This window comes from Balaenoptera borealis, assembly GCF_965194805.1.
Source record: "Balaenoptera borealis genome assembly, chromosome: 16".
Taxonomy (NCBI): domain Eukaryota; kingdom Metazoa; phylum Chordata; class Mammalia; order Artiodactyla; family Balaenopteridae; genus Balaenoptera; species Balaenoptera borealis.
Genome location: NC_138872.1, coordinates 1299372 through 1319459, shown reverse-complemented (window position 1 = coordinate 1319459; position 20088 = coordinate 1299372). Strand labels below are relative to the sequence as shown.

Below are 20088 nucleotides of genomic sequence, written 5' to 3'. Positions count from 1 at the left end.
TCCTCCTCTCCACACCCTGGTCGAGGACCAAGGGGAGAAAAGAGCCTCTTTCTTTCTTGCTAAAAGGTGTATGTGTGAAACTCACCAGTCCCAGGATAATTTTAACTCAGAGGCTGGCCAAAAAAATGCCACTGGGTTTCTTTTTTTCCCCTGACTGGCTCGGCAGGGAGGCTCGGGGCAGCGCAGAAGCCCCCGCCCACCCAGGTGGGCCCAGCTGAATGGGGGGCTTGTGTGAGGGCCAGTGGGGCGGGAACTGGCGTCCAGCCCACCACCAGCCCCGCCCGCCGAGCCGAGCTCAGGCCACTGCCACCCCGCCGGCTCCGCTCAGAGCGTGTGTGCAGCCATGGCCGGAGCCCCCGCCCTGGCCCTGCTCCTGCTTGGGCAGCTGCTGGCCGCCACCGTGACCGTGACCGAGGCGCAGGTGAGCGCGGGACCCCGGTGCACTGGGTTCGCCTTGGAAGGCGGCTGGGGTGGGGGTACGTGGCTCTGAGGTCGGCGTTGAGCTGCACAGCCAGGGAATAAGCTCCCCGCCTCGCCCCGGGGTCAGCGAGGGAGCCGGGAAGCCCGGGGCCCCTGGGGACGGCGGGCACAGTCTTGTCGCCCCATAGCTTCCTCGCCGTCGCCCGGCTAGCCTCCACAGACGCCGGGACACCTCGGAGATGCGTGCAGGGGCTGCCCCTCCTCACCAGGCAGGGTCCGGTGCCAGCGCTGTGTCTCCACCAGAGAGACACAATGTGGCCTTTGTTCCTTGCGGGGCTCAGCCCCGACGCAGCCCCTCCTGCCCAGGCGAGGTGGCAGGGGATACTGCCAAGGCCCGAGGGTCTGAGGGGAGCCGGGGTGCGGGCCCGTGGACGGGCCCTAGCTCTTCTCCAGACTGGCAGGAGGGGATGCTCTGTCAGGCTGACCCCAGGGCCAACCAGGGGGACCCCCCCGGCCAGTGGGAGAGGGTGGGGGTGCAGCTGCCTGATGACATTTCTCCATTTCAGAAAGTGGGACCTCGAGGCCCCCCCGGCCCCCGAGGGCCACCTGGGAAGCCAGGCAAGGACGGCATTGATGTGAGTGTGGGGGTGGGGATGGCCGGGGCGCTTCTGCAGGGTTCTCGCTCCCGCCCCAACCTCCCTGAGCCCCAGACCTGATGGAGAGAAAACTAACTGCACCTCCCAGGGCTGGGGCGATGAGCCAGCACCCCGGTGGGATGTGAAACGGGACAAAGACGATCCTTGTTCCTTCTTGGGGCGGACCCCCCGGGGATTGCCTCCCCAGGACAGGCGGGGGTGGCTCCGTGGTGCTCTTTGGGCTGGAAGTGTGGGCACTGGGTGTGTGTCTCTGGGTCCCCGGAGGGGCCTGCACTCCTCTTTTCTGGGGGTAAAGACTGTCCCCTGGGTGGGTCTCGTTGGCGGCTACTAGAGGCTGGAGCCAGCCTTGGAGGGCGCTGGGGGGCTGGCTCTGCCCCAGAAGTGGCATCCTCCAAGGGTGCCCCAGCCTAAGCGTGGCCTAAGCCGTGTGGGAGGCAGATGAGACCCTGAAGCCTGCCCCCAGGACCCGACGGGCTGAGAGCCCCAGACTCAGCCACGTCCGTGAGAGTCAGGGTCCTCCAGGCCTCTCCTCACCAGTACTGTTCCCCGGGTAGAACCTGCCTCCTTCTGAGTCCCCAGGGCCCTGCCTGGCCCTTGATGGTCCTGAGTCTCCCTCCCGCCACCCCACCCACAGGGCCGTCGCTCAGTGTGGCTGTAATGGGCCCTGGACCCAGGTGGCCTCCCCTCCTGGTGCGGCTGGGCACTTGGTGCCCCAGGGCTCCCCAGTTGTTCCCTCTGGGGAAGTTTCCACTTAAAACCTGGCCTGAAAGCCCCGGGTAAAAGATTTCAGAGCCAGTGGCCATCAGGGTGGAGAGGGTGCTGGGGTGCCTTCCCGGGCCTCTGTGTGTCTGGAGGCTGCCACCTCCAACCGGGTTTCTGGAGTTTCTCAGGCAGGCGGAGGGGTGGGGCTTCATGACACCTCCCACCGTTTCTGGGGTGTCCCTGTGCCCTCAAAGTGGGCTCAAATCCCCAGTCTGTCCAGCTCACCCCTCTCCCCACCACCTGCCTCTGCACCTAGCCCTAGAGGGGAGGTGCCTACAGGTGTGGATGATGGGGTGAGGGGCTCCATCCTGCCTCCTGGGGCCTCCTCTGGGGCCCAGCTCTGCTCCCCTGGGCGGAGCTTCCAGAGGACACTTGGTCACGTGTGGGCATCTCCCTCTCTGCAGGGAGAAGTTGGTCCTCCAGGTCTGCCCGGGCCCTTGGTGAGTGTCCTGGCTGCGGTGTGGGGGGTGTGTGGGGGAGGCGGCCTCCTTCTAGTCTGGAGGGGACGGGTGGGCCTAGAGCAGGGGGGTCATTGACACCCTTTCCCACCATGCTGGGCCCTGGGTTGCCAAAGGGCGGCCTTGGAGCAGGGGCAGAGCGGGAAGAGGTGGGAGGGGAGTGGGTGGGACTCAGTGAGTCTCCGGGCAGGGTCTGGCTTTGAAGCTTGCTTGGGCAAGTGCCCCGGCAGGTCAGGGAAGAGGTCCATACAGACCTGCACATCCAGCCTGTCAGAGGTCCCACAAGTGAGCCGGCCTGGAGCTCTTCAGGCCCTGGAATTGAGGGTTCTGGGCTCACAGAGGGGCCCACAGAGGGGCCCACTGGCCCTTAGCTGGGGAGGCCAAAGCGTCTGGGTGAGTGTCCTGCAGATGTGACCAAAGAAGGGTAGAGGGGCAGCTGGAGGGGGAAGCCCTCCTGGGGCCAGCAAGGGGTGGGCAGGGCAGCAGGGAGGGCTGGTTCTCTGGTGGAGAGGGGCCCATCTAGGGCTGCTAGGTTGTGCCCTGCTGGAGGACACTTTTCTTCTTGGTGAAGGCCAAGGCTCTGGCTGGAGCTTCCCTCACGCCTCTGCCCTTTCTCCCCACAGGGACCCAAAGGGGCCCCGGGGAAGCCAGGGAAACCAGGAGAGGCCGGGCCGCCGGGACTGCCTGGTGTGGATGTGAGTGTGCCGGCCCCTCCTTCTCCTCCCACGAGCCCCCCACTCCCCTCCCAGCCTGGAGGCGGTCCATCCCAGCGCCCAGGAGTCAGATTTAATTGCTGTTTTCCTACTGGGCCAGCTCAAGCAGGAAAGCCAGGCCCAAGAGTGTCTCCGGATGTCCCCCGGCAGGGTCCCTTGGCCTTCATCCCATACCCGTTAGCGTCTGGCCCTGTCTGCCAGACAACAGTGCCAGCGCACAGGAGAGGTGAAAGTCCCGCCAGCTCTGGCTTCTCTGGGAACAAAGGCCCATTATCCAGACCCCTCCGAGCCCCAGGGTGCCTGCGTCAGGGGCTCCTCAGGAGCTTAAGGCCTGGCCCCAGGACCGGGGGCTTTGCAAGCACGGGAGGGGATGTCAGAGGGGAACTCTCCTGCCCGCTGGGCTTGCCCACCCCAGCAGGTGCTCCAGCCGCCGGCTTCCCACCAGGTGGGCGGTGGGTGGGGCCAGAGGGGAAGGTGCCTGACCCGAGGGTCTTTCTGATCTCTCTTAACTGGCTTTAGTTAGGGCGGGGCCCATGCCTGCTTCTTCCCCCTGAGAGGGCACGTCCTTCCCACGTGACCCCTTCAGCCCTCCTTCCACCTCCTTCCCCAGGGTCTGACTGGGCAGGATGGACCCCCTGGACCCAAGGGCGCCCCCGGAGAACGGGTAAGGCAGGCACCGCGTCCAGTGGCTTCAGCTCAGGGGCGAGGTCCCAGCCAGGGGCAGCCAGACTGAGCACCACCTGTCCACAGGCACAGGGTGTGGGTTCTGAGGGCAGCTGCTGTGACTGCACTGGCTGGGCCCCGCCCCTGCCATGGGGTGGAAGGGGGGCCGGAGGGCATGAGGACACAGGGTGATGAGTGTCCCCCCCGCCCCCTCTGGTCAGAGCTGTCCCAGCCCTCAGACCGTGCTGGGGGAGCTGGTATGGCTGTGTCGTGACCGGCCCCACATGCCCTCCTCCTCCTCTGGTGAGCCGCTGCCCCTCTCTCTGCGCCCACCCTAGGGGCCACCGTCACCCAGCCTGTCCCCTGAGTCTGACCATTGTTCACTAAAACCCCCTTTCTGACCAACCAACTCCTCTCATGGCTCCAGGTGCAAAGCTGAGACCAACAACTCCCTCTCTGTCCCCCCTTCGAGAAGTGACTGTCCCCCAGCCCTGGGGTGCGGAGGGCAGTGGGGCTGTGATGGGGGGGGAGGGAACCAGGACGCAGCCCTGCCTTTGGGAACTGGGCTGTAGGAGTGTTCTGAGTGGGAAACAAGGAAGAGAGTCGCTGCCTGCAGCCGGCAGGTCCTTTGATGTTTCCAAGGACGTTGGGTTAGTGGGGGAAAGGGGGGAAGGGAGGAGGGGGACTAGCTCCAGGCTTTCTGCAGGGAGCCTGGGGCACAGGAGGGGAGGGGCCTCCCAAAAAAGGTCCTCACCCTTGGGATGCAAGGCAGCAGGAGGCCCAGGAGGGTGCTGGGCGGACAGGCAGGCCAGCTGCTGGAGGTTTGGGGCGCCCTACTGTGGACCAAGGAGGCCGGAGGGCTTCCTGGAGGAGCCGGGCATCAGGCTATTCCGTGTGGCTCAGGTCACACCTGGCACGTGCCTTCCTGGTGGCCCGTCCTGCCTGCAGTAGTGCTGCCAGGAAGGGACCTTTTCTGGCTTTTCCTCAGCAGGACTGTTGGTAAAGGACCAGTCCCAGGCCCCTGGGACATCAGAGGTCCCCCCACCCACTGTCAGTCTCCTATAAAACAAGAAACCCCTCCTCAGGGGAGATGGACTTGGGAGGGAAGGGAACAGGTTTGCAAACAGAGGCGACGGTGCCTGGGCCCAGCCCACCCCTGACGCCCCCTTTCCTTCTGCAGGGAAGTCTGGGACCCCCAGGGCCACCTGGGCTGGGGGTGAGTACTGTCTTCTCCTCCTGGTGGGAGTTTGAAGGGCCCCAAAATGCCACGTCTGCTGCCCCTCTGCAGCTTATCCTGGGGGCTGGTCCCTGGGCTGGGGTCCTAGGTGCTATCTGGGCTGTGCCCTCTCATCCCCAGCAACTCACCTGACCAGCTCAGGGGGGTGGGGTGGGTGGTGGGCAACCTCCTCCCGTCCCCAGCAAGTTCTGACCCCAGGCTTGGCATTGCAGGGCAAAGGCCTCCCTGGATCCCCCGTGAGTACCGATAACCCTCGTGCCCCCCCCCACCCCCCGAGCATGCCCGCCACACCTCGAGCCAACATGGCCACCAGGTCCCAAACCAGGGCTGGGGGCGGCGGGGGGGCTTCTGGGCAGGGGGAACAGCAAGCTGACCCCTCACACAGAGTCCCCATGCTTTAAGAGAGGGCAGGCTGGCCCTGTGTAGGGATATGGGAGCCCGGTCTGGACTCCCCTGGGGATCCTCAGAGCTCCTTGGGTGCAGACCCCCGTCTCTGACTTCTTACCTCCCCCAGGGAGAGGCAGGAGTGAGCGGCGTCCCAGGTGGAATCGGCCTCCGGGGCCCCCCGGTGAGTGGCTGCCAGGACTCCCCAAATGCAACCATGGGGGGGCCTCCCCACTTTCCTTCCCTTTTCCCTCCCCCTTCACCGCCTCCCTGTGCCCCTCCTCTCCCTCCCCCTTGCCCTCTCTCTTGGTGGGCCTTCGTGGCTGACGTCCAGGACAGGGCAGAGCAGACCTCAGGACGCACAAGGCTGGGGCGGGGCAGGTGGGCAGCTCCGGGAGCGCCCCCATAGGGGCATCTTCGGAGTGGGAGGCCCCTCTCTGGAAGTCGCTGGTCCCCTCACCTCAGGTGGGGGCTGGTCCTGCTCCGTCTAAGCCATAATCCCCCCACAGGGACCCTCTGGACTTCCAGGCCTCCCTGGTCCCCCGGGACCTCCCGGCCCTGCTGTGAGTACTGGGCGGGGTTCTAGAGCCTCTCAGGAGGAGCCCCAGGCATGATGACTGCTTGGTGGGCTTGCCTCCCCTGTCCCCAGGGTGCCCCTCCTCAGGCCCCCCGTGCCCCCCGCCCCAGCACCCATGTCCACATGGAGAGTCCTGGCCACACCCCAGACATGGGCCAAGTCCAGGCTGGAGCAGTGTGCGTCAGCTGACCCAGGGCTAGTGAGGCTCAGGCCTGGTGGCCACCCCGCCCCAAGGGCAGGTGGTTTCTGTCATTGTCACATGCCCTGCGGGGGGGGGACCAGCAGTACCTGGCACTGGCCACGGGGGGATGAAGGGCCCCTGAGTCCCCTGGAGGTCTTGAGTGGGCGGGGGGAGGGAAGGGGGGGGCCATGTCAAAGCTGGCGTCTCTCTGTTCCAGGGTCGCCCAGGGGTCCTTCCCGAAGGCGCTACTGACCTTCAGGTGGGCACGTGCAGCCTTTGTGAAGCCCTTTGTCGGGGTGCCTGTCTTGGTGGGAGGGGCCCGTCTGGAGAGCACAGGAAGGCAGGGACGGGGGCCCCTAGGGACGGGTTCAGTGCCGGCGGCACCAGCTCTGGGTACGGCCCCCCCCCGAGCTGCCCCCCCCCCCCGCCCTCACCGGTCTAGCCCTGGCACGTGCAGCAGCACGAATTGAAGTTAATTTAAGCGAAGTCACGTGCGGACCCATCCCGCTCCTCGGCACCGACAGGCTCCGGGCGCCATCAACTGCGAGCTTGGCTGCCCTGGGGGCGCAGACAGAAGGTTTCCCCATCACAGAAGCTTCCAGACCAGAGTCTGGGACCCACTTTTGGTTGTTGAGCTTTGTCTCTCTTGTCAGAAGAAAAACAGTGGCTTTGGAGGCCTGGGGTTCGAGGGCTTCCCTTGCACAGCTGTTCGTGGGCCGGGCCAGCATCCGGCCTCCTCCTCGGAGCGGCTGGAAGTTATTAAAGGGAGAGCCTGGCCCAGCCCGCTTGCCCACTGGGGCCCCTGCTGCCCTTCTCTCCCCCACCCGTGTCCTGAGTGCTTGACGGTCGGTGTTCCTGAGGGAGGGTTTGGGGGTCTTCTGGAAAGAGGAGGACAGCTGGGGGAGGTGGATGTCACTGGCTCTGTGCCAGAGCAGCCGTGGAATGATCCAGACACCCCCATGCCGCCCCTGTGTTCGCCGAGCCCCCAGGCGCGGGGCATCCGGCCTGTGCCCGAGGACCACGTGTCCCTCCCTGAGGCGCCTCTGGCACCGAGGGGACCCCCGAGCAGAGCTGGCTGCAGAGCCAGGCGCGTGATGAAGGCCCCTTTGTGAAGCCAGCAGCCACCAGGCTGAATAGCTGCTTTGAACCTGCACTGGGGCTGAGACATCGGAGCCGGCTATGAGGAGGCAGCCGTGAGGGGCCGGCGGCCGTGAGGGGCCGGCGGCCGTGGTCTGGCTCTGCAGCCCCTCACCGCGCCCCACGGTGGCCCTGAATGAGGCCCTGTCTGGGCTCCCCAGGAGGCCCCCGTGTGGCCCGAGCTCCCCTTCACCCGCCCCAAATGGCCCATCTCCGGGCCCCTGGGTTCTGACCTCAGCGCTGCCCCTGTTTTACTCGGAGGGGTCTGACCATTCTGTTTCCCAACAGTGCCCAGCCATCTGCCCGCCAGGCCCCCCGGGGCCCCCAGGAATGCCAGGGTTCAAGGTGAGCGGCCACTGAGGGTTGACTCAGACCCCAGCTCACCTTCACACCCCGTAGGAGGTGGCGGGGCCCCCATGTGGGCGGAGGTCCGGGGGGAGGTGGGCGTCCAGAAAGCCTGCCCTGGTTGCAGGATTGTTGCGGGAAGCAAGGGGGGCTGGCCCCTGCCCTGCTGGGGGACCTTGCTCTGTCCCTGTCCCCCTTCACCCCAGTGACCCGCTGGGGACTGGGGGGGCACTGAGAGAGGGCGTGGGGGAAAGCTGGCCTCAGGCCCCCAACCCACTTCCCTGGCCCAGCCCTGCTTCTCCCAACCGGGCCTCTGTTTCCCCAGCTGGGCTGGTGGGCCAGGCAGGCCTTAATTGGCTCAGGGCTGCTTGTGGGGTCTGCTACCGTCCACCCGCCGCTGTCTTTCAGGGACCCACTGGCCACAAAGGGGAGCAAGGAGAAGTCGGCAAGGATGGCGAGAAGGTGAAGGCGGCTGGCGGCTGGCGGCTGGGTGGCGCCCCGGGGGGTGGCGGGGAGGCACAGGCGCTTGGGGGCACGGGGGCTGGGACTCTGGCAGGGCTGGGGGTGCCTGGCTCTTAGAGCTGGGTGATTTGGGGCAGGGTCTCTGGACAGAGCCCCCAACACCTGGCCTCACACAGAAGCTCCCTGAGCTTGGGCAGGCCTGCTGCGGGCTGGAGAAGGTGGGCCTCAGCCCAAAGTGGCCCCCCGTAGTCCCTGCCACCCTCCCCCCTGGCCACTGCCCTGGAGGGCATCTGCATCCTCCTGCACAGGCTGCAGGCGAGGCTGGGTGCCCTCCAGCGCAGTGCGAGCAGCCAGCCTGCCGCATGAGCCGCAGAGGTGCTGGCCGCCGCCAGGAGGAGGTGTCGGGGGAGGACACGGTGCGACCTCTCTGGGCCTTGGGAGCTCAGCTGTGAAGTGGGGCGACGCCCCGCACGGCAAGGGCTCTGGCGGCGGGGTGGGGCAGTGGCCTCGGAGAGGTGCGGGGAGAGCTCGGGGCTGACGCCACCCACCTCTCCTGCAGGGTGACCCCGGCCCCCCTGGGCCCCCTGGCATCCCAGGCACCGTGGGGCTGCAGGTGAGTAAGGGGAGGTGTTGGACAGGTGAGGATGTGGGGTGGGGACAGTCCACCAACTCCCAGGACGGAAACCAGGTGCGGGTCCTGAGGCAGGGTTTTGGGGAATATACCAGAGCCCTTCAGCGGCTCCTGGGAGGTGTGGAATATACCAGAGCCCTTCAGCGGCTCCTGGGAGGTGTGGAATATACCAGAGCCCTTCAGCGGCTCCTGGGAGGCGCGCGGTCGGGGGGGCTGCCGGCCCAGGCCCTGCAGCTCCAGCTCTCTCCCTGCAGGGTGCACGGGGCCTACGAGGATTTCCAGGGCCACTCGGACCCCCCGGGGACCGGGTAAGTCCACTAGCCCCCCGCCGCCTGGCCCTTGAGGGGGGCTGGGGGGCCACCTCCAGACGTTAGATGGGCCCCTTGAGCACGGGTCCTCACCAGTGGCCACAGGTGGCCTGTGTGACTGCGGCCCTCTGGGCCTCCACTCACTGGATGGTTCCCAAAACCGGGGCCTGTGAAGGCTTTTGTGGCTTAGGGCCAAAGGGAATGGGAGAGGCAAGCAGGGGACAGCAGGGGAGGCCTTGGCAAGTGTGGGAGGGGGAGGGGCTTGGGGACCACTGGGGGGCTGACGGGGGAGGGGCCTGCTGGGGGGCTTGGGCGGGGGGCTCCCGGCGGGCCCCTCCAGATGGAGCCGGGTGCTCTGGGGGATGCTGCCCAGGCCTCAGAGGGGAGGCTCAGGTGCCCCTTCTCCTCCACAGGGTCCCATCGGGTTCCGAGGGCCCCCCGGGATCCCAGGAGCCCCTGGGAAAGTGGTACGTGTGTCTGGGGGTGGGGGTGGTCCCGTGCAGGCCCAGGCTCTCTTCTCTTCTCTCTTGCTCACTCAGACGCCTCCCCCAGCCCCACTGGGCTGCCCATCCCGTGGGCACACCTGGGGGGAATCACATGTGGCACACCTGGGCAGGTACCAGTGGACACACCTGGGGGGAGGGGGCGAGTCCAGAGTCAGCCTGTCCTTCGTGGGAGATTTGCGTTCTCTCTCTTTCCAGACATGAAGTGAGGTGTGGTGAGTGTCCCTCGGGCCTCTGTGACCCTCAGCATTGTCTTCCTGCTCTCCGACCTTCTTGAGTTAACTCTCTCCCTGTGCCCCCTCGTCATTGCAGGGTGACAGAGGCGAGAGGGGCCCAGAGGGGTTGCGCGGCCCCAAGGGCGATCTCGTAAGTGAGAGAACCTGTGTTCTCTGGGTCCTTCCTTGGGAGAACCTGATCCACGGGGCAGGGGGCGGGGGGTGGGGGGGATGGACGGTAAGTCCAGGGAGGCGAGGGGCAGCTGCCCTCTCCTGCGGGTAGTGGGGAGCCCCTGGACAGTGCCAAGCTGGGCCTGGGGGTCCCAGCCCTCCCCCTGCCCAGGCGGCTCCCCCAGGAGTCCCCCGGCCTTGTTGCCCCCGTGGCTCCTTGAAGCTACTGTCACCTCACCAACTCCTCTCCAGAGCAGCAGGGCAGGGTCCGGAGGACCACACTTCTGAGTGCGAATCCTGGCCACTAACATCCGTCAAGAGGCCCTGGGCAGTGGGGCCCGACCTTGGGCCAAGGATGCCCAGCTGTGAGATGCAGTAACACAGAAAACGACTCTCGGGTTAAGCAGAACATAAGTGAAGCCGAGAGATAATTAAGCATCTCGCGAAATGAAGTGACCGTCTCCGAACCAATCCCGTCTTCCCCCGGCCTGAGCCCAGCGGCCAGAGGCCCAGAAGGCGGCCGTGTGATGCCGCAGCGTCCACAGGATCCTAAGACAGCGCCCGGGGTGACGGGCCTTTTCCCCTGGGGGTCGGGCCTGGCCTACACAGCTGTCCCCTGGCCCAAGCTCAATACCCGGAGTCTAGAAAGTGGTGTGCACAGCACGTCTAAGGCTCCCGGGCCTACCTCCCCCGCCCCCCTCCCCTGGACCTAGTGAGGTATGTGGGAGGAGCAGTCCCCGCGGGCCTGACTGCGGTCCCTTGCGTGTCTTTCAGGGCAGGCCTGGTCCTAAAGGCGTCCCTGGCATGTCCGGGCTGGTTGGAGAGCCGGTGAGTGCCCGTGGATGCCAGCCTAGGGGCGGAGGGGGCTCTGCCGGCCCCTTGCTCCCTGCCCTTTGCACCTGCTTCCCCGGAGAGTCATTCTCCTCCCACGGCCCTGGGCTATACTTGGGCCAGCTGCCCGGGCCACTGGCCCCCCCTTGTTTCACTCTGCTGTCGCCTTCTGGAAATGCCTAATTGTGGGTGAAGGGCCCGCACACTTGCGTTTGGCCGGAGGCCACAGAATCTTTTGCCGTCTAGACCACACAGAGGTAGAGGGTCTCGGGCTGAGCTCATGTGCATTCCAGGGGCACGTGAGGGCGGGTGGGGGAAAGGGTGGCACAGGTGGGGGGCATTCTGAGGGTCCTGAGCACTGGCCCTCCACACCTGTGCCCCCTCATCCCTGCTATGTGCCCGTGCTCAGCCCAGACCCCCACTTCCTCCTGGCTCCCTCCCCATCCTGGCCCTAGAGGATGGGCCCCTGGGAGGCCCCCTGGGGTAGCACAGCCCGGCAGTGGGAGGCTGAAGGAGGGGAGGGAGGGACTCCAGCTGCTCTCCTGCCCCTTCCCAGCACATGGTTGTGTCTGAGATTCCAAAATTAGTCAAGCCTGTGGGATTCAGCAGGCCTGAGCCCAAATCCTGGCTCCCAAGCCTCAGTTTCCCCGTCCGTAAAGTGGGCACAGCAGAACTTCCCTGGGGTGCGTGGAGAGTCTGGGTGGATGAGGGACGCGGGGGGGCAGCGTGTGGTCTGGGTGCATCCTCACTGCCCTCATCTGCACGATCGGAGGGCAGCACAGGTTACTACCTGCCCCCTGAGCCCAGGAGGGCAGACCTAGTGCAGGCGGCTGGGGAAGGGAGGGGCCTGGTGGGCGTGGTCTGGAGGGTGACCAGGCTGATTGCCCACTGGGTCTCACACCATCCGCTGTCCCCAGGGCATGCCGGGCAAGGATGGCCGGGACGGTGTGCTGGGACTCGATGGCGAGAAGGTGGGTACTGGCTAGCGGTCTGCAGGGGAGGAGGGGTCTGCAGGGAGTTCAGCCTCCAGGGCCTCAGCACCCCATGTCCCCCCAAACTCCCACAGGGAGAAGCTGGTCGCAACGGTGCCCCAGGAGAGAAGGGTCCCAATGGGCTGCCGGTGAGTGCACGGGGCTCCTGCCGTGGCCGCAGGGACAATGCCAGTGGTCATCTCCCGTGGGTTCCTGAGTGGGGGCGCCTGCAGGGGGCTGTGCATCAAGGCCGGGGAGGCTGCAGGAGCCCCTCACCCTCGGGGGGTGCTCTGCCTCTGGCCTTGTATGCTGACCTCTAACCTCTGACCTGCAGGGTCTCCCTGGACGAGCAGGGTCCAAGGGTGAGAAAGGAGAACTGGTATGTGGCTTCTTTCTTCTGGGGAGGGGAGGGAGGGGGAAGGAAGTGGGGAAGGGGGGAAACGGGGAAGGGGGTAGGCCGCAGCCTGGATCCTGGGCAGAGGGATGTGGGCAGAGCTCACGCAGGGCTCACCCTTCCCCTGCAGGGCAGAGCTGGAGAGCTGGGTGAGGCTGGCCCCTCAGGAGAGCCCGGTGTCCCCGTGAGTATCTGCAGCCCTCACCCCCAACCCAAGTGTGTGCGGACCCCGCTAACACCCTCTGTCCCCCTCCCCGAGTGTAGGGAGACGCTGGTGTGTCCGGGGAGCGTGGCGAGGCTGGCCACAGGGGCTCAGCGGTGAGTCGGGGGGATGGAGTCTGGGGTGGGGGTGGGAATGGGGCCACAGCCGAGTGGTCCCCTTTTCTGTGTGGGCTGCGGTGGCGTTTTGGATGCATGAATGGGCTGAGCCTGTGAAAGCTGGGACATGGTGGTGGCCAGGCTTGAGCTGTCCTGTCCTTGAGACCTCTGTGCTGAGGAAGCAAAGTCCCAGCACCCAGCCGGCCGAGGGAGCACCCCGCCTTGGGCCTGGGAGGTGTGGTGGAAGCAGCCCCCCCCCCCAGCCCCACCACAGACCAAGATAATGAAGACATCGACATCGGCATCGGTGCCCCGCGCCAAGTCCGGCTGACGCACAGGGCCCGAGGGCATGCCTGACCTCTGCGACCCCCAGCTGCCCCCCAGGATCCCTCCCACCTCTTTCCCCAGCAACTGGGCCAGGTGGCTGGGGACCAGCTCCCGTGTCTGCCCAGCTCCCGCGGGGGAGGCGGAGCTGCACTCACACTGTCTGTCTGTCTTTCAGGGGGCTCTGGGCCCGCAAGGCCCCCCCGGAGCCCCTGGTGTCCGCGGTTACCAGGTGGGTGAGGTTTGCGCCCAGGGAGCCCAGGTGGGCCAGCCGGGCTGGGGAGGGGTCTCCACTGGGCTCCCTGTGGGTGCTGACGCGCTGGGTCCTTGTCTGTAGGGCCGGAAGGGCAGCATGGGAGACCCCGGCCTGCCCGGCCCCCAAGGCCTCCGAGGCGGCGTGGGCGACCGGGTAAGTGGCACCCCACCCACAGTCCCACGGGACACACAGAGGTGCCACGTCAGAGGCCCCCAGAGGCACCTCACACCGTAGGTGCGCAGTAGTCGGGCACCGTGGGTGTCCCTATTGTCCCATGATATTTGGGACACAGAGGGCCGCAGTCTGGGTGACCGGAGGTTGTGGGCTGTGTCCGGGCTCCGGCCTGGCCGTGCTACACCAGGTCCCAGGGGAACCTCAGGTGCCTTCCTTGGCCATCCGCCCGCCCGCCGGCTGGCAGTGACAGAACCCGGGAGCTGCCATTGCTGGCGCCCCTTCATCCCGGGCCTGGTGGGCCACAGAAACCACGGCCTGGGGCTGGGACAGTGGGCCCTTCCTCAGCCTTCAGGCCAGAAATGCCAGGGGTCAGGGACATGCCAAGGGCACCAGGGCCTCCAAGAGGTAGAGAGAGAGGCCCTGGCACTGCGCCCGTCCCCGTGGGGGCCAGGGGCCGGTTACTGTATCGCCCCCCGGTCACCCTCGCCTGCACTTTGAGGTCACAGGGAAGTTTCACTCTCTGGACCCTTTGGGCGGGTTCTTCCTCATGCTGCTATCTGAGCAAATGGACAGTTTTTATTTTAACATTTTCGGGGTAATTCTGGCAGTTCCCAGACATGCCCCTAATCCCGCAGTCCCCTGGGAAGATGATCAATACGAGCTTTGGGCCCTGACTCGGCAGCTCGCGTCGGGAAGTTACCCTGGGATCGTGTGAGTGAAAATGCCGCACGATCCAAACTTTTTCCGGTGATGCCGAGCCCAGAGGCCTTGCCGTCCGGCAGCAGGGCCCGTGGAACAATCGCGCACCCCATGTGGGGCGAGGCTACGAGCCCCTAAAAAGATGAGGGCTCTACAGGAGGATCCCAGCACACTTAGGGGCCAGGATGCCGCACGTCCGGGAAGGAGGCTGTTTCCACAGCAGCCCGGGCGCCCCCCGCTCGTCCTGGCTCCACAGCGGGTGCGGGTCGCCCAGGGATCCCCGCGGTTTCTTTAACGCTCAGCCTTTCTCTGCCCAGGGCCCGGGAGGCGCTGCAGGCCCAAAGGGCGACCAGGTGAGCGACCGGTGGTCAGGTCGGCTGTGGGCTGCCCGCTGTCTTCAGCGCTGGGCGGCATCCTCCTCATCTCTCTCATCTCCCTCCCTCTCCCGCCGCCCCCCCCCCCGCCCCCCGCAACCAAGGCTGACAACTCTGGGCACCCAGCCGGACCCGGGGCCAGTTGGCTCCTGGGTGCAACGGGGGCCGCCTGTGGCCTGGGCGGCTCCTCCGGGACCCTCAGAGTGGGGCGTGTTCCCTGCTGGCCATCTGGGATCCAGGAGCAGATTAGAAAAGTGTTTGTTCTCCAGGCAGCACCTTCTCTCTGGAGGGCCCAGGGGCAAGGGGGGGCCGCAGCTCTGGAGGATCTAGAAGAGTCTAAACCCACCTGAGGCTCTGCTTACTGTCTGCTTGGCGCCTCGGCCTGGCCCTGGGTCTCGGGCGCCGGCTCCCGCCAAGGTTGGAGGATGGCGGCGTAGACAGTTCTGCAACCTTGAGCCGTGTCGTTTCAGGGCACCGCGGGCGCCGATGGCCTTCCTGGGGATAAAGGAGAACTGGTGAGTATGACTAAGTCGGCCTCACTTTTGACAACAGAACTCGCCACGTTCGGGGTCGGGGGTTGGGGAAGGGCAGCATCTGCAGGTCCAGGCTGGGGTGGGCCGAGCTGAGGACCGAGGCGCAGCTGAGGTCCTGGCTGCTGACCGGCCCCTAAGGCAGAAGGCGGCCCCAGGCCCAGCTGTGGGGTTTTCTACCCCCTCCCGTGCTCCAGCATGAATTAGCCAGAGTTGAGATTGAGCTACAGAAAACTCTGCTTCCACAGAGCTAAAACTCGGGTTGAGTTTAGAATAAAACCCTGATGGAGTTCATCGACAGAGTCACACCTCGGGCGGTGACTGAAACGGAACAGTCAGGGGGTTTGGGGATAAAGATCTCCGTGGCTCCCACGTGGTGAGGGTCTCCAGTTGTGTGACCGAGCCCTTCTCTGAGTCTGGAGAAGATGGAAACGGCTCAGCCCCAGGGACCCTCGTCTCCAGCACAACCTTGTAGCCCAGAGCCAACTTTTCCCAGCTTGAGCCGAGGTGATCTCAGTTGTGTGCGCGAGTGTTGTTCATCTTGGCGAGTTCCTAGATGACCTTGACACACGGGACCCTGGGAACAGCCCCCCGACCTGCTCCACCCCTACCTGCGAGGCGGGCAGTGCCCCTCACACTGTGCTCTCAGCGACTTACCACTCAGGCTGTCTGAGCCGCAAAGCCTGGTCCCTCCACCTCCCTCCGGCTTCGAGGGGGGCCACCAGCTGCGGCCTGAGCGGAGGGCGGCGGCACGGATCGATGAGTGGTCCCGGGCCGTCTGCCGTCTGGCTGGGGCCCAATCCCCGTCCACGCCCTGCCAGGCAGCTTCCTGAGGTCACAGCTGGAGAAGGGGGAGCCTTAGGCCCAGAGACCCTCAGCTCCGCCAAATGTGTAACAATAAAGACGCAAGAGGGAGGGGATATGGGATATATGTATATATATAACTGATTCACTTTGTTATAAAGCAGAAACTAACACACCATTGTAAAGCAATTATACTCCAATAAAGATGTTAAAAAAAATAAAAAATAAAGAATGGGAACAAAGTAAACATGGATGAGAAAAAGTACTATGCAGCTAATAACACTCTTTAGGGAAAACAAGTTTAAAAACATCAGTAGCTATAATACAATCTCAGCAATATAAAAAGCAGCCTAGAATAAAAAGGAGTAACCACTGTGGCTACTGTGATGCCATCAAATAGCAGCTTCATGGATGACTTGCTTTGCTCTTCCGTCCCCAACTAATAACCGCTAGACTGGTTCCTGGGGAAATAATTCCCACCAACTAACAACACGCAAGTAATTAAAACGCACAACTTCCCTTCTGCTCTTTTGCAGGGTCCCAGTGGGCCTGTCGGACCCAAAGGAGAGGTGAGTGCCGGGCAGCGGTGGGCTCCTCGGGGCCCCCAGGCCAGCCCCGGGGCACTGGCGGCCGTGCGGATCACAGAGGCCTGCTCTGGTCAGAAGTCAGGAAACCGCCGGCCCTTCTGCTTCTCCCAGAGGGGGAAGCCCATGCCCTGACCCACCCCTTCCTGCTGTTTCCCTCTAGTCCGGCAGTCGAGGGGAGCCGGGTCCCAAGGGCGTGCAGGGCCCCAACGGCACCAGCGGCGTGGACGGCGTCCCAGGCCCCCCTGGCCCCCTGGGCCTCCAGGGCGTGCGCGGTGTGCCTGGTATCACTGGGAAACCCGGAGTCCCGGTACGTGTCTCCTCTCTGGAGCCAGTGCTTGTTGGTGTCGGGCTTTTCCTGGGTTTAGACCAAGTCTCTTCTAGATGAACAAGGTTACTTTGCAGAGTGTGACAGTGGGGGTGCCTCATGGAGATGCCAGCGCGCCCCCCAATACGATGATGGATTTCGGGGTGAATTTCAGGGGAAAGAGGCCAGTGAGCAGCGCGTCAGGGAGCTGTGTGGGGGGATGGTCAGCGGTGAGTGCCCTCTGCCCTGTCCCGTCGCGCCCGCGGCTCCGCCCCTGGGGCTGCAGCCTCTCCCACCCCCAGCCCCAGCCCCGCCCAGCCTCACCCTCCGCCACCTGCCGGCCGGCCCACCGCCCGCGGTCCTTGGGGTCTGCATCGGAGGGGGCCCCCTCCCCGCAGGGCTCACCGCGGTGCCTGGTGCAAGGGGGATGGGCTAAATGTCTGCTGAATGAAGTGGCCACGAGGGTCAGACAATCGCGCCCTTCCAGCTCTGACAGACCAAGTGGGCATCTTTCGGCCTCTCCGGTTCATGAGCTCCCTTCTAGGGCTGTGATTCACTCTTGGGGCCACCGAGGACCATGACCGCATTCATCACGTACCCAAAGCAGTTAAAGCCCTTTTCAATCAATGAACAAACTTCCTTTGAAAGGCAGTATATTCGCGCTTTACGTAACACACTTCTGATGAACAGATGTCTGATCTTTGTTTTCCAAAAGAGCAAATCGCACAGCTAGCCGCGCACTTGAGGAAGCCCTTAGCACCGGGGTCCATCGGTCGGCCGGGTCCCGCCGGCCCCCCCGGCCCCCCGGGGCCCCCAGGCTCCATCGGTCACCCCGGGGCTCGAGGGCCCCCTGGATACCGCGGTCCCACCGGAGAGCTGGGAGACCCCGGACCCAGAGGTGAGTGCAGCGCACCCACCAGGCGGCCACACGCCGGAGCCCCCAGCCATGAAATCTGCCCCCGCCACGCAGAGAGGCTCCCCTGGGGAGACAGGGTGGGGAAGAGACCCAGAGGGGAAATGGGCCCAAAGTCATCTGCCCTTCAGCCAGGGTCCTTCCGGCCTTGCCGATCCGTGTCTGACACACACGTCTGAGCTGCCTGGGGGCGCCCCCTCCCCTCCCCTCCCCTCCCCTCCCCTCCCCTCCCCTCCCCTCCCCTCCCCTCCCTCTGGGTCCACGGGCTCATCTAGAAAAGCCCTGGGAGGTTGAGCCATTGCTAGAAGCCGCCTCGGGTACAGCCCTTCATGCTTTCAGGCCCAGCTTGGTTAATTCCTTATTAAGCCCACGGGTGTGATAACGTTTTTCAAAATGTGATGGTTTTCTCAAATACCGTTAGAATAACATTTGGGGGAGGAGGGTTGAGAAGAATGTGAGGAATGAACGAAAAGGAGCCCCATTTGTACGTAACAGCACTTCCCTTAATGAAAACTGGCATGTGCGACCATTTCTGTGGCAAAAGGCAAAAATTAGAAATCAAAAATCCATTTTAAGGACTGTAAAGAACTAGGAATGAGTTGAAACGAGGTGAAAATCTTGATCCCACGCAGGGGTGCCATCGTAGGGATGCTTGGTGCCCAGACAGGGAGCTGCTGGCCACTAACCTTTTCCAACAAGACCTTTAACACTTAGTTCATTTTAAATTCTAACCAACCGTTTGCCACTGCAGCCGGCCTGCCCCCAGGCAGCTAGCCTCACGGCCCCAATTCAGGATTTAAAGTTCGTGATTGCAATTTGTTCCAAACTTATTGACCAAATAATTTTCTGTTTCTGAAAAACAGCTTAAGAAAAAAGTTTCCAAGGGAAACTTAACTTATGTGAGTTCCTTTTATCCTCTGTGAGGTTAAGTTAAAATACCTCAGCAGGTGAAAATGCTTCCAGAATTAGAGGTATCATTTCATTACTGTTAAGACGCTGGGAGATTGAATAGTTTCAACACTAGAGGGCAAACGTGTCAAATGCACCTTCTCACCCCGTCCCAAGTTTACCATCAGACATCTCCCTGTTGTCTTGGAGACGTGTCTGAGTTCTGACCGTCCCTGGGCCGTCTGTGCCAGTACAGTCTGCGGGAGGGATGGTTGTCCTCAAAGAAAGACCAAACAAGGTTTTCTCCAAGTAGGGATCTGAGTGCCTTTAAGACTTTTGAAAATAAAATTCAAAAATAGCATTGATCGCTTTATGGGTTCTCAGAAAAACAGCACAGCAGAATTCAGGGGAGGCTGCCACACGGCGCGGGGTCAGCGTGTTCCCTGGGGCGCCTGCCTCGGGGTGGGGACGACCGAAGGTTATTGTTTGAATTAAACGAGAATATATCCTGTAGTTCTTCAGGCAGAAGCCACTGTCACTGCTGGGCTTTCACCTCCCCCCGGGACACAACAGATCAGGGACCTGCTCTGGAGGCCGGGAAAGCCCCGGCCCCACGGGAGGCCCCGACTGCCCGGCCCTGGGCCTCCTGATCCTTTGTAGAAGGTGTGCTACCGTCCGCGATGGGAAGAGGGACAAACACCAACGGAAAGAAAACTGGTGCCACTGCTTTTACCATCAGGCAGGACAGAGCGCGCCCAACAATGCTGCTTGGCTCACTGAGCGTCACTATGTTGACAAGAGGCTCAGTTTTCCGAGAATATCACTCAGGATAAGCTGTCTGCAGCCAGCATCACACAAAGCACAGGCCGACAAGCGGGCCCTCGTAGCGGGGCCTCAGCTCACCTCCCGGAGACCACAACCAGTTGGAGGCGGAGGAGTGGAGAACACAATTCAGGGGACATTTTAAAACACCTTAGATAATTTGTCAAAAATCATGTTGAACATAGGAATACAGGGTAAGCACTCAGCTGCTGAACAGGCATAAATACTGTGAACAAATCAGAAGTCCAGAAGCGCTGCTCTGAGGCTGGCGAGTCACGTGGGGGGTGCATTCTCTCAAATCCATCCAGCCCGACACTTTGCTGTGTGTCCTTTTCTAAACGTGTTTTGATTCAGTAAAAAGCTAAGGAAGCAGGCACCCTACTCGTAAAAAGGCAGGATCACACACTCGCCGCAGCAGAAGTCTGTCTTTGAACCTGAATCAGGGCTTCTAAGCAAATGCATATGTCACTTGCCCTTGACAGGAAACCAGGGGGACAGAGGAGACAAAGGCTCAGCTGGCGAGGGCCTGGACGGGCCTGACGGAGACCAAGGGCTCCAAGGTATGAGGCCGCTGTCACTAACGTTACACGGGCACCACTTCTGAGGGGATAACTTTTCTCCTGACAAAGCACCCGTAGAGGCCAGGTTAGGGACTGTTTTAACGACCCTTTAATCAGATCGCCCTGTGTCTGTTTTAGTTCAGGAGTTTCAGTTAAATTCTATTCAACTAAAGCCATCGAGTATCTATTTCAGTTAAATTCTAACAGAATTTCCTCTTAAGTGACCCACATGTACCCTGGATGTTGACACTTTTCATGTTGAATATAAATACTTTGCCGAGAGGGAGGAGGGCAGCCCCAGCCGCGTTCCATCCCGAGCCTTCTCGGGGGCTGTCCCGGGGCCACCGCATCTGCACACACGTCCCGGGAGCAAACACACACCTGTCGGCCCAGCTCCTTGCTCACTCCACCCCTCCCCGCACCCCCAGCTCCTGGGTTCTCCTCTGCTGACCTCCTCTGCCGTCCACCTGCCCAGGTGCCCACCACCTGGTTGGGGGGGGGGCGCTTTCTGTCTCA

At 63.4% G+C, this 20088-nt stretch overlaps 1 protein-coding gene across 1 annotated transcript in view; it reads left to right on the top strand.

Moving 5' to 3' along the window:
- Positions 1-281: 281 nt before the first annotated feature.
- Positions 282-20088, top strand: part of COL9A3 (collagen type IX alpha 3 chain) — a 20948-nt gene continuing 1141 nt past the window's right edge. Inside the window, exons 1-31 of the mRNA XM_082359353.1 lie at positions 282-421; positions 987-1055; positions 2243-2278; positions 2920-2991; positions 3620-3673; positions 4853-4888; positions 5122-5145; positions 5424-5477; positions 5803-5856; positions 6269-6310; positions 7477-7533; positions 7942-7995; positions 8555-8608; positions 8881-8934; positions 9348-9401; positions 9750-9803; positions 10598-10651; positions 11572-11625; positions 11721-11774; positions 11960-12004; positions 12150-12203; positions 12284-12337; positions 12840-12893; positions 12999-13070; positions 14108-14143; positions 14635-14679; positions 16035-16067; positions 16246-16392; positions 16565-16619; positions 17105-17287; positions 19495-19572. Coding sequence (XP_082215479.1) covers positions 344-421; positions 987-1055; positions 2243-2278; positions 2920-2991; positions 3620-3673; positions 4853-4888; positions 5122-5145; positions 5424-5477; positions 5803-5856; positions 6269-6310; positions 7477-7533; positions 7942-7995; positions 8555-8608; positions 8881-8934; positions 9348-9401; positions 9750-9803; positions 10598-10651; positions 11572-11625; positions 11721-11774; positions 11960-12004; positions 12150-12203; positions 12284-12337; positions 12840-12893; positions 12999-13070; positions 14108-14143; positions 14635-14679; positions 16035-16067; positions 16246-16392; positions 16565-16619; positions 17105-17287; positions 19495-19572 — 1864 coding nt within the window. The 5' untranslated portion in view covers positions 282-343. The remainder of the gene's footprint in view (positions 422-986; positions 1056-2242; positions 2279-2919; positions 2992-3619; positions 3674-4852; positions 4889-5121; positions 5146-5423; positions 5478-5802; positions 5857-6268; positions 6311-7476; positions 7534-7941; positions 7996-8554; positions 8609-8880; positions 8935-9347; positions 9402-9749; positions 9804-10597; positions 10652-11571; positions 11626-11720; positions 11775-11959; positions 12005-12149; positions 12204-12283; positions 12338-12839; positions 12894-12998; positions 13071-14107; positions 14144-14634; positions 14680-16034; positions 16068-16245; positions 16393-16564; positions 16620-17104; positions 17288-19494; positions 19573-20088) is intronic.